Below are 13,533 nucleotides of genomic sequence, written 5' to 3'. Positions count from 1 at the left end.
TTCACAGGAGCACCTAAATATATGAACCAAATGCCAACAGACCTACTGGGAGAAAGAGGCAGCAACGCAATAATTAATACCCTACTTTCATCAATAGATAGATTATTCAGACAGAAAATCAGTAAGGAAACATTGAACCAGACAGATGGACTTAACCGATATACACAAAACATACCATACAAAAGCAATAGAATATACATTCTTCTGTGGCACACATGGAACATTCTGAATAAATGATGTGGTAGTCCACAAAACAAGTCTTAATAAATTTAAGACTGAAATCATCAAGCATCTTTTCCAACCACAATGGTATAAAACTAGAAATCACCTACAAGAAGAAAGCTAGAAAATTCACAAATATGTGGAAATCAAACAACATGCTACTAAACAATCAATGGGTCAAAGAAATAAAAAAACAAAAAAATCTTAAAATGAATGAAAATGGAAATACAATATACCAAAACTTACAGGATGCAGCAAAAGCAGTTCTAAGAGGGAAGTTCATAGTGATAAACTCCTACACTAAGAAACAAGATCTCAATAAAAACCACACAAAAACAAACAAACAAAAACATTTAACTTTACACCTCAAGGAACAAGAAAAGACACACAAACTAGGCCCAAAGTTACCAGTGAGAAGAAAATAACAAAGATCAGAGTGGAAATAAATGAGAGAGTAAAAAGCAAACAGAAAAGATCAGTGAAACTCAAGGCTAGTTTTTAAAGATAAACAAAATGCCCATGCCTTATTTTCTCTCCCACCACTTCTTATCAATTAATTCAATTAAACATAATTATATCTTATCACACTATTCTCCATTTATCTTAACTTCCTGCCAATTTTTCATCTTTTTTCTAAAAGATAAGACTACTGTTTAGAGTGTATTCTAAATAATTATTTCTAATCTAGTCCAGTTTCACTAATTCTCCTTTTAGTTATGTATAATCTATCAAACCTATCTTCTGATTTCTTGATTTTAATTATTTTATTTTTCTTTTCTATAAACTCTATTTTTTTCATGCCTATAATGTTCCTTTTCACAGTTTCCTATACCCTTGGGATATTTCCAAGCATGTCTTTTACTTCTTTAAACATGGTTAATTATGCCTCAATCTGTGTTCATTAAATCCAGTTTCTGAGGTCTTCAGAGATCACTTTTTTTTTTTAAGATTTTACTTATTTATTTGACAGACAGAGATCACAAGTAGGCAGAGAAAGAGGAGGAAGCAGGCTCCCTCTTCCTTCTCTTCTGCTGAGCAGAGAGCATGTGATCCCAGGACCCTGGGATCATGACCTGAGCGGAAGGCAGAGGCTTTAACCCACTGAGCCACCCAGGCACCCCTTCAGAGATCACTTTTTACTGTGCCTTCTTTCTCCTGGTTCTCAATTACGGTGTCCTGTTTCTTTAATGCCTGGTTATCTTTGCCTGCTTAGAAAATTACTTGAAGAGTTCTCAAAGTCTCCAAAAGAAAACACTTGCCTCCAAAAGCAAATTCACACTTTTGTCTGTTAAGGGCCTAGGTAACTACCATTCTGGAAGCAATTTAGACTCAATTCAAGGTTTGAGGTTTCTTTGACTGCCATGTAATGAGAATTTTGGTAGCAATTTCAGTGCTGAATAGCTTATGATTTATTAATTATCAATGAAAGGTTTTTCTGGGGGATTTCTTTCCTTCTCTTATTTCTTCTTTGTTCTGCTCAGTGCCAAGTCAAGTCTCCTTGTGATTTCATGAAAGAGGGGAAAAAAGGACACAGAGGAGGATCACAGTTTTTCTTTAGGTTCACCCTTACCCAAAGGGTTTAACCCAAAGAGCCCCCATTTTATTGTGGGGAGTGGTTACTAAATTTCTGATCATGGGAGGACCTGAATTTGGAGTACTTTCTTCTTCATTCTAGGGGCAATCAAAATTGAATCTCACAGCTTTCTGATGAAAGGCATTCAAGGCAAAAGCAGCTTCAAATACTAATCTTAATTCTCTGGCATTCACCTGCAATTCCTCTTCTCTCTTTAACACTTTAGTGCCTTTAGGATTTTTGCTTATACTCTATTCAAATATTTTAGCTGTCATCAGTAGGAGAACTGGTTCAAATAACCTGGCTTCCCATTACCAGAATTAAAAGTCCCATACTTTAGTAATCCTCTTAAATTTGTTAAATGGAATTAATTTAATGACTCTCAAATTAAATAGGGAGGTCTCCTCAAATTCAATTATTTGACCTCTCTGAATATCGGTTTCATCACTGACAATGCAAAGAAGCTAAACCAAATCATCTCTATGATTCTTTACTGTTCTAACATACCAGAATTTATGCATATATATGCAATGTCACTTTTCAGATTGTGAATTATATCAGTTCATTTAATAATTATGCCAAGTCATGCTTTGTGTTGCTTATTAACAGGCTCTATTCAAAGTAGTCAAACGGGCAAAGTTTTCTCACAGTGTTATAAAAACTCCAGAATAATGTATGTAAGACTCACATTTACTACAATGGATCCCTTCTCCATCTTCTCAAACCCAAGAGCCAAGACACAATCTGCCATACCTTGAAAGAAGATATAATTATGAAAAATTGAATTTTCAGACACCTAACAAAATAGCATTAAATACTTTAAGTAATATATATAAAATGGAAAAAGATGCTATAATGCTACAAAATGTTTAATAAGTGAAAAATTAGGGGAAATTCTTACATGATTCTATTTCTTTTAAAGATTTTTTTTTAAAGATTTTATTTATTTATTTATTTTTTTGGACAGAGACAGAAATCACAAGTAGGCAGAGAGGCAGGCAGAGAGAGGAGGAAGCAGGCTCCCTGCTGAGCAGAGAGCCCGATGCGGGGTTCGATCCCAGGACCTTGGGATCATGACCCGAGCCGAAAGCAGAGGCTCTAACCCACTGAGCCACCCAGGCGCCCCTTTTAAAGATTTTATTTATTCACTTGAGAGAAGGAGACAGAGAGAGAGAGAGAGCACAAGCCATGTGGAGGGGCAGCAGGAGAGGGAGAAGCAGACACCCCACCCAGCAGGCAGCTTGGCGTGGGGCTCAATCCCAGAGTCCTGAGTGGAAGGCACATGCCTAACTGACTGAGCCACCCAGGTAGCCCTACATGATCCTAGATCAGAAGAAAAATTAGGAAAGTATTGAATTCTTCTTTTGGTTCCCATTATGCTAATAAAAGTTTTTAGTAATATGGAAATATGGTACAGTGAAAAACAAATATAAACAGCTAATTTTGAATTCTAAAACACTAAATAAAATTTTTTTAAAAGGATCCTAATCAAAATCTTAACAGAATTTAAAAAAATCTTAATAGAATTATTTCTGGAAGAAGAAGATGCCTAAAAAATGATGTTAAATGATGTTAAAAAATGATGTCAACTGAACATCAAAACAGGAATTACTAAATTTTTTCTTTAAGAAAGGAAAAGAAAGGGGTGCCTGAGTAGCTCAATCAGTAAAGAACTTGACTCTTGATCTCAGCTCAGGTCTTGATCAGGGTTTTGAGTTCAAGCCCCACCTTCTCCATGTTGAGCATGGAGCCCACTGAAAGAAAGAGGGGAGGGGAGGGGAGGGCAGGGGAGGGGAAGGGAGGAGAAGGAAAAGAAAGAAAAATAACAAAGTAAGAAGGACAGAAGACACCAGCATTATCAAACAACAAGACATTATAAAGCTCCAACAATTAAAACACTGAGCAGTAGAGTAATGATCAACAATCAATCAGGAGAACAGAATACAGGGCCTAAAAAAAAAGACCCCAGAATATTTGGAAATACAGAATATGCTACATACTCAAGAGAACTGAAAACATATGGCCACAGAAAATCTACATAAATATTTATGGTAGCATTATTCATAATAGCCAAAAAAGTAGAAATAATCCAATGTCCATTGATAATTCTTTAAACAAAATGTGGTCTATCCATACAACTGAATATTATTTGCCCATAAAATAGAAAGAAATAGTGATACATGCTACAACATAAACAGTGAAAACATTATGTTAATTGAGAGAAGCCACAAAAGGCCATATGTAATATAATTCTATTCACTTAATGTTTAGAATAGGTACATCCAAGGACAGAAAGTAGGTTAGTAGTTACCAGGGGCTTAGGAGAGGGGAAAATGAGGAGTGACTGCTAATAGGTTTAAGGTTTCTTTATGTGGTGATAAAAATGTTCTAAAACTAGGTAGTGAAGGGGTGCCTGGGTGGCTCATTAGGTTTAGGATCTGCCTTCAGCTCAGGTCATGATCCCCAGGGTCCTGGGATTGAGCCCCACATCAGGCTCCCTGCTCAGTAGGGAGTCTGCTTCTCACTCCCCCTCTGCTGCTTCACCTGCTTGTGCTCCCTCATTCTCTCCGTCAAATAAATAATAAAATCTTTAAAAAATAATAATAAAAAGGGACACCTGGGTGGCTCAGTCAGTTAAACCGCTGCCTTCGGCTTAGGTCATGATCCCAGGGTCCCGGGATCAAGTCCCACATCCAGCTCCTTGCTCGGGAGGGAGCCTGCCTCTCTCTCTGCCTCTGCCTGCCACTCTGCCTGCTTGTGCACTCTCTCTCTCTCTCTCACAAATAAATAAATAAAATCTTTTTTAAAAAGTAACAATAAAATAAAATTAGATAGTAGTGACAGTTCATAAAATCTGCAAATCTACTAAAAAAGACTGAATCATATAGTTTCAAAAGGTGAATGTTATGGTGCATAAATGAGATCTCAATAAAGTTATTTTTTAAAAAGATATACAGTACAGGGGTGCCTGGGTGACTCAATGGTTAAGCCTCTGCCTTCAGCTCGGGTCATGATCTCAGGGTCCTGGGGTGGAGCCCCGCATCAGGCTCTGCTCAGCAGAGAGCCTGCATCCTCCTTTTTCGCTCTCTCTCTCTCTCTGTGTCTGCCTCTTTGCCTACTTGTGATCTCAATCTCTCTGTCAAGTAAACAAATAAAATCTTTGAAAAAAATTTAAAAAAAAGATATACAGTACAAAGCAAACCCTCTGATGGTCATGTGGAGAACTGATAAACGAGAGGGGCAATAACCCCGTATGTGTTTCAGTACACTCAAGAAATAAGCGATCCTCACCACCCTGAATCAGCTGCCGGGCCATAAACAAAGCAGTAGAACCAGTAGCACAGTTATTGTTGACATTTATTATAGGAATTCCAGTCAGTCCCAAACTGTGATAGATAGACCTCTGTCCGCAGGTAGAGTCACCTGTATAGAAAAAGAAACAAAACTGTAAAATCTGCAACATGGGAATTTATGAAACTGTTATGCAACATGACACCCCAGTACAGGGTTTTTTCCTTCAATATTTTGCCTTTGTGCACATAATACAGGCACAGCAATAAACCACTGACATCTTATTCAGAAACAGTTTTTGCATTAAGCATTATTTATACTCCAAATAGGAAAAAATCCTCAAAACATGTATATGTGTACTTTCTTTACATGTCACAGATGTAGGAAAGTAGAAAAATGACCAAGCAATAGCAAACAATTCAATCTGGCTAGGACCACATGATAAAGGAAGCCATGTTTCATTTTTACTTCAGATATAAATCTTTAAAACTACATCAATGGATTAAAAGGCTATGATTTTTTTTCTTCATAGAAAGGCTCTACAGGGGCACCTGGGTGGCTCAGTGGGTTAAAGCCTCTGCCTTCAGCTCAGGGCATGATCCCAGGATCTTGGGATAGAGCCCTGCATCGGCTCTCTGCTCAGCAGGGAGCCTGCTTCTCCCTCTCTCTCTGCTTGCCTCTGCCTACGTGTGATCTCTCTCTGTCAAATAAATAAATAAAATTTAAAAAAAAAAAAAAAGGCTCTACAACTTCAAAAAGTTTAAAAGATCCTGTGTGGCAGGGTGTTCCAGAAAAACAGTGATCCAAGCTGAAAACACTTTGACTCCCCTTCCCCAGTAACAGGGGCATCAAGGCAGACAGACATGCTGGAGCAATAGGATGGGAACATCCAAAGGGACAGACTCTCCAGAAGTCTTCAGGGAACACAGCAAGGTTCAGGACCTTCTTTTCAGTAAATACATTATGCATCTCTTTGATCTAGTAAATTTCCCTTTGAGGATGCTCTTGATATATTAAAATCTCAAAAAAAAAAAAATCACAGATAAGCATGAAGATTCATCTATAGTAATGCTTACTATAGTCTTTTATGATAAACAGTAGATTATGTATCTATTCAATGGAATTTTATCATTAAAAAAAAAAAGACCAAAGAAGCTCTTTATGATATAATTTGGAACAGTAGCCAAGAACTACTAAGTAAAGAAAAAAAAAATCAAGATACAAAATAGTGTGTTTATTATGTTACCAAGTGTATAACAAAAGAAAGGGGGAAAGGGAACTTACACAGTCACACATACTTATGTACAAATCACCTCTGCAAAGATACACTAGAAATTAGTGAAACTGACTGTCTAAGGGAAGGGAACCATGAGACAGGGAGACAGGAATAAGAGTGAAACTCTCCATCACATAATCATTCACCTTTGGTATTTTTGTACCATGTAAATATTTAATCTATTCCAGAAAAAAAATTTAATTTAAAAAATGTTAATGATAATATAAGAGAAGACTTTATAGGGAACATGGATTATCCTAAATTGAGAAAACTAGGTTACCAAAAAGCACTAGGATCCTTGTTCTCATTTTTTTGTTTGTTTGTTTGTTTTTTAAGTTTTATTCATTTAATAGTTTTTTTTTTAATATCTTATTTATTTATTTGACAGACAGAGATCACAAGTAGGCAGAGAGGCAGGCAGATAGAGAGGAGGAAGCAGGCTCCCCGCTGAGCAGAGAACCCCATGCGGGGCTAGATCCCAGGACCCTGAGATTATGACCTGAGCCGAAAGCAGAGGCTTTAACCCACTGAGCCACCCAGGCGCCCCTTAAGTTTTATTTTTTTAAGTAGTCTCTACACCCAACATGGGGGTCAAACTCACGACCCAAAGATCAAGAGGCTCATATTCTTCCAACTGAGCCAGCCAAGCACCCCAGGATCTTACTTATTTCTTTAAGAGAAAATTCTATGTGCATGCATACTCACATGCATTCATATTCGCTGAAAGGTAACACCAAAAAATTAATGGTAATTACTTCTGCACTGGACAATGGGATTAGAGGGGACTTTTTTCTTGTGTTTTTTTCTTTCTTTTATTCTTTTATTCTTTTTTTTACAATTAGTATATACTCTTTCCCTAGTTAGGAAAAAGTTTAATGAAAAAAATGTATTGGGGGTGCCTGGGTGGCTCAATGGTTGAGCATCTACCTTCAGCTCAGGTCATGATCCTGGGGTCCTGGGACAGAGCCTGGCATCAGGCTCAGTGGGGAGCCTGCTTCTCCATCTCCTGCTCCCCCTGCTTATGCACACGAGTGTGTGTGGTCTCTCTCTCTCTCTCTGTCAAACAATAAGTAAAATCTTTTAAAAAAGTGTATTGGATACAAAAAAGTCAACAAATATAAATTTTAAGATAACAAAGAACAAAAATTTATCTTCTGAATAGTAATTATCTTTAATGGTAGAACGATGGGTAATTTTTTCTTCTTTAAAGATAAGCAATGCTTTGTAATTTATCTCCTGTTCTGGCAATAAACAATGGCAAAAAACATATATTAAACTAGGCTGACACATAAGGGAAATCTAGGGATGATGGAAATAAGACTCTAAATCCTGAGTTTGGAGGGTTAAAATTCACAAGTGCCTCTGCATTGTTTATGAAGTTGCAGCTAGATTAGGTGAAACATTTTTAAAATATATAGTTTAGGGGCACCTGGGTGGCTCAGTGGGTTAAGCCTCTGCCTTCGGCTCAGGTCATGATCTCAGGGTCCTGGGATCAAGTCCCTCATCAGGCTCTCTGCTTGACAGGGAGCCTGCTTCCTCCTCTCTCTCTCTCTGCCTGCCTCTCTGCCTACTTGTGATCTCTGTCTGTCAAATAAATAAATAAAATCCTTAAAAAATATAATATATATATATATATATATATATATATATATAACAAAATATATAGTTTATTACATACCATAAACGTAGCCAATACAAGCCTGTTCCACTACTGAATAAGGGATCTGGGCATCAGCTAAAGCCTTCTGGGCTATAAAAACAAAAGAGTTTTATCAAACAGTGCATTGAGTATTTGCTTTAGGTAGATCAAATTAAGTTTAGAGCTTTCCCAGAGTAGATTGACCTCTAAATAGTCTGTGTCCAAATCAAAGGACAAATCCTTCATCATCTTAGATCTCTCCATTCAGAAGTAACCGTTTCTCCCTCTAAGCTACTACTTTTTCACACCTCCTTTTTGATACTTAACATTTTCTGTCCTAACTGTGTATCTAACTATAAATATATTAAATCCCAAAGTCTTAAAGCTCCTTAACCTCAAGAACCTTACTCATCTCTGTGGCTCCACTGCACATCTAAAAGACAAAGAATATCATTATTGTAGGGGAGAGGGGGAGACTCCCACAGAGCCCTTTGGTGTCCTAGCAAACAGCTGGACAGTACATAAAAATTACAGGCCACTGTTTGCCCGGGCTGCTTAGCTAAGAATGCCCAAGCTCTTTTCCCTTTGTCCTTTCTAATGAGTCACTAGGCAATTGTCTGTATAGCTTCTTCCCCCCTGACTCAGGCTTCTTTTTATGGTCGCAAGGCTCCACAATCAAGACAGATGATACAGTAACTCCAATGTTCAAAGATCTAAATTTCCTCTATTACCTGCTTCTTTTGCCAAGTCAGGGTAGTCTCTTGAATTCTCAAGTCCAGGCTTCAAGAACTAGAAATATAGAAGGAGATAAATAAATAAAAGCAAATATAGTTAGATTTTTCTCACAACAGAGGACTGCAAAAATTCATTTACCAATTAATTTAAACAAAAACATACTGAGCACCTATATACAGGCTTTGCCCTTGGGGAGCTTCTAGTCCAGTGGAAAACGGGCAATTATACTATAGTGTCCTTAAGTAGTGAATAATTTGGGGGAGAAAACTACCTAGCCTCAGAAGGAGGACTAGAAAGGCTTCCCAGAGAAACTAACATTCAAATTAATCTTTAAGAATGAGTAGGAGTTAGCCAAATAAGAGAAAAAAAAGTTCTAGGGCAAAGACCTAGAAGTGAGAGAATATGGCTCAATCTAGGTACTGTAAACAATTTTACGTTGCAGAAGTTGAAGCACAAATAAGATTCAGCAAGTGACAGGGACAGAAGAGTAACTTAAGACCAAATGATAACTACTAACACTTATTGGGCACTTACTTTGTTTTGCATTATGCTAAGCCCTTTTCATGTATCAACTTATTTAATTCTCACAATGATCCTAAAAGGTAGGTACTATTATTATTATCATCACTTTACAACAAGAAAACTAGGGTACAGAGAGATTAAGTAATTTGCCCAAGGACACGTAGCTAATTAAGTAACGAAGCTGAAATTTCAGCTAGTCTGGTTCTAGAGCCAACTCAAAAGGGACTTTATATGCCTTCCTATGACGTCTGGGCTTTATCCTAAAAACAATGGATTTTTCTTTTTTATAAAGAGACTGGGGGTACCTGGGTGGCTCAGTCAATTAAGCATCTGCCTTTAGCTCTGGTCCTGATCCCAGAGACCCAGGATGGAGCCCGGAATCAGACTCCCTGCTTAGTCTCCCTGCTTTCCCTGAAGCGAAGAGCCTGCTTCTTCCTCTGCCTCCACTTGTTTTCTCTCTCTCTCTCTCTCTAAAATTAAAAAAATAAATAATCTTTAAAAAAGAGAGAGCGCCTGTGGGGGGAAAATGAGATACTTCTACACACCCATTAGAACGGTCAAAATCCAAATACTGACAATACCAAATGCTTAAAAGGACAGGAAGCAACAGGAAGTCTCATTCATTGCTGGTGGCAATGCAAAATGGTACAGCCACTTTGAAAGACAGCTTGGCAGTTCCTTATAAAGTTAAGTATCCTCAGGCGCCGAGGTGGCTCAGTTGTTAATCGGCTGCCTTCAGCTCAGGTCATGATCCTGGAGTCCTGGCATTAAGTCCTGTGCTGGGCTCCCTGCTCATCGGGGAGTCTGCTTCTCCCTCTGACCCTCACCCCATTGCGCGCTCTCTCCCTCTTAAGTAAGTAAACAAAATCTTAAAACAACAACAACAACTAAAAATTCTCTTAACATATGATCCAGCCACTATGCTCCTTGGGATTTATGCAAATGAGTTGAAAACTAATGCCCACACAAAAACCCACACAGGGATATTTATAGTAATTTTTTTAAAGATTTTATTTATTTGACAGACAGCAAGAGAGGGAACACAAGCAGGAAGGGTGGGAGAGGGAGAAGCAGCCGCCCGCTGAGCAGGGAGCCCAATGCAGCACTCGATCCCAGGACCCCGGGACCACGACCTGAGCTGAAGGCAAATAAATGCCCAATGACTGAGCCACCCAGGCACCCCTATAGTAATTTTTAAATAACTGCCAAAACCTGTAAGTAACCAAAATGTCTTTAATAGGTGAATAAATAAACTGTAGTAATACAAACAATGGAATATTATTCAGCACCAAAAAGATATGAGCTGTTAAGCCATGAAAAGACATAAAGGAATTTTAAATTCATGTTATTAAGTGAAGAAGCTAATCTGAAAAGCCTATATACTACTGTATGATTCCAACTATATGACATTCTGGAAAACTATGGAGACAGTAAAAAGATCAGTGGGTCAAGGGTTGAGGGAAGGGAGGGACAAACAGGCAGAGCACAGAGGATTTTTAGGGCAGTGAAACTATTCCATATGATACTACGGTGGATACATGGCATTATGCATTTGTCCAAACCTAAAATATACAACACCAAGAGTGAACCCTAATGTGAACTATGGACTTTGAGTGATAATGATATGTCAGTGTAGGTTCACTGATTTTAACAAATGCCCCATTCTGGTCCAGATTACTGACTGAGTGAGGCAGGGCATGCGTGGGGGCAGGGAGCACATGGGAACTCTATTTTCTGTTCAATTTTGCTATAAACCTAAAACTGCTTTGAAAAATAAAGACCTACTTTTTAAAGGAAACAGAGAGAGACTGGGAGGTGCCTGGGTGGCTTGGTCAGCTAAGCATCCGCCTTCCCCTCAGGTCATGATCCCAGGGTCCTGGGATCGAGCCCCCAGTCAGGCTCCCAGCTCAAGGAGGAGTCTGCTTCTCCCTTTGCCCCTCTCCCACCACGCATGCACTCTGTCTCTCCCCATCTCTCTCAAATAAATAAATAAAATCTTTTAAAAGAGAGAGAGATTGGGATGAAAAGACCTGCATCTTTTTTTCTTTTTGCTTATTTTTTTTCTTCTTTCTTTTTTTATTAACATATAATGTATTATTTATTTCAGGAGTACGGGTTTGTGATTCATCAGTCTTTTTTTTTTTTTTTAAGATTTTATTTATTTATTTGTCAGAGAGAAAGAGCACAAGCAGGCAGAGTGGCAGGCAGAGGCAGAGAGAGAGAGAGAGAGAGAGAAGCAGGGTCCCCGCTGAGCAAGGAGCCTGATGTGGGACTCGATCCCAGGACCCTGGGATCATGACCTGAGCCAAAGGCAGTGGCTTAACTGGCTGAGTCACCAGGCATCCTGTGATTCATCAGTCCTACACAAGTCATAGCACTCACCATAGCACATACCCTCCCCAATGTCCCTAACCCAGCCACCCTATAGCTCTCTACCACCCCTGCCCCAGCAACCCTCAGTTTGTTTCCTCAGTTTAAGAGTGTCTTATGTTTTTCTCCCTCTCTGGCTTCATCTTGTTTCATTTTTCCCTCCCTTCCCCTATGATCTTCTGTTTTGTTTCTCAGATTTCTCATATCAGTGAGATCATATGATAACTGTCTTTCTCTGATTGACTTATTTCACTTAGCATAATACCCTCTAGTTTCATCCACATCATTGCAAATGGCAAGATTTCAGGTTTCTTGATGGCTTCATAATGTTCCATTGTGTATATACATACCACTTCCTCTTTATCCATTCAATTCTATTGATAGACATCTAGGCTCTTTCCATAGTTTGGCTATTGTGGACACTGCTGCTATAAGCATTGGGGTGTACATGCCCCTTCGGATCACTACATTTGTATCTTTAGGGTAAATACTCAGTAGTACAATTGCTGGGTCATAGGGTAGCTCTATTTTCAACTATTTGAGGAACCTCCATACTGTTTTTCAGAGTGGCTGCACCACCTTGCATTCACACCAACATTTTAGATCATTCTAGATGTAATGTGGAGAATGAATGAAGGAAAAGGCTGCAGGCAGTGAGGCCAAATGATTCTGGAACAGTCCAAGTGAGAGTTGACTAAGATAACAGCAGAAAGGATGGAAAAAGCAGACCGACTTAAAAACATAAAGGAAGGGGAGCCTGGGTGGCTCAGTCAATTGGGTATCGGCCTTCAGCTTAGGTCATGATCCCAGGCTCCTGGGATCAGCCCACATCTGGCTCCCTGCTCAGTGGGGAGCCTGCTTCTCCCTCTCCCTCTGCCCACTGCTAGTTTTCTCTTTCTCACTATCTCAAATAAATAAATAAAATCTTTTTTAAAAAAGAAAGAGAGAGAGAGAAAGAAAGAAAAAAAATAAAACGAAAAAAGAAAAGAAGCAAAACGTAAAGGAAGTAAAATCTACCAAGCTGGGTGACTGATTAGATAAAGTACACTTGTTGGATGGTCAGTGGAGGTGCTAACAAAAAATGGCTTTCAAAAGATTTTGACTGTAAACCACCATAAGATATGTTATGACAAAACCCAGTAGACACACACATACATACATAATTATAATTTCCCTTTAAAACATTCAGTCACCTCTGTATAAATCGAAATTGAGTTGAGATCACGCCTAGGTGGCTCAGTGGGTTAAGCCTCTGCCTTTGGCTCAGGTCCTGGGATTGAGCCATGCATTGGGCTCCCTGAGCAGGGAGCCTGCTTCCCCCTCTCTCTCTGCCTGCCTCTCTGCCTACCTGTGATCTCTATCCATCAAACAAATAAATAAAATCTTAAAAAAAAAATTGAGTTGAGTTCACACTGCACTTTTCCCTTTCCCAATAATATAATACTGATTAAAAGATGTCCTAATGCTTTATCCAGTGTGTGCCTTCCTTATCTTTGATATCACCACTTACACGAAAAGCTGAACTTTGCCTCTACTGCAGAAACTCCTCCAAGCACTGCATCTCAATCGCAATCTTCACTCCATCCCCACAATAGTTACTATCTTCACTCCTACCGTAATCACTTTCTGTAATATTTCATAATTTTATCATCCAAGTGTGTATCTATAGACACTACAGTTTAGTCTTGCCTGTTTATCAAAATTATATGGGTTGGGATGCCGGGGTGGCTCAGTTGGTTAAGCTGCTGCCTTTGGCTCAGGTCATGATCCCAGGGTCCCCACATCAGGCTCCTTGCTCAGCTGGGGAGCCTGTTTCTCTCTCTCCCTCTGCCTGCTGCTCCCCCTGCTTGTGCTCTCTCTCTCTCTCTCTCTCTCTGTCAAATTAAAAAAAAAATCTTTAAAAAA

General features: G+C 38.9%; 1 protein-coding gene across 2 annotated transcripts in view; it reads right to left on the bottom strand.

The window, feature by feature from the left end:
- Positions 1-13,533, bottom strand: part of SCP2 (sterol carrier protein 2) — a 111,733-nt gene that overhangs the window by 96,319 nt on the left and 1,881 nt on the right. For both annotated transcript variants that reach the window (XM_032844169.1, XM_032844170.1), the window contains exons 2-5: positions 8,733-8,790; positions 8,041-8,112; positions 5,087-5,218; positions 2,484-2,548 (exon numbers count right to left, since the gene is read on the bottom strand). In XM_032844169.1, the coding sequence (XP_032700060.1) occupies positions 2,484-2,548; positions 5,087-5,218; positions 8,041-8,112; positions 8,733-8,790 (327 nt within the window). The remainder of the gene's footprint in view (positions 1-2,483; positions 2,549-5,086; positions 5,219-8,040; positions 8,113-8,732; positions 8,791-13,533) is intronic.

Source organism: Lontra canadensis, unplaced genomic scaffold (genome assembly GCF_010015895.1).
Source record: "Lontra canadensis isolate GAN:19392208 unplaced genomic scaffold, GSC_riverotter_1.0 scaffold148, whole genome shotgun sequence".
NCBI classification, from domain to species: domain Eukaryota; kingdom Metazoa; phylum Chordata; class Mammalia; order Carnivora; family Mustelidae; genus Lontra; species Lontra canadensis.
The sequence above is the reverse complement of the archived record's forward strand: the minus strand, read 5'-3'. Positions and strand labels throughout refer to the sequence as shown.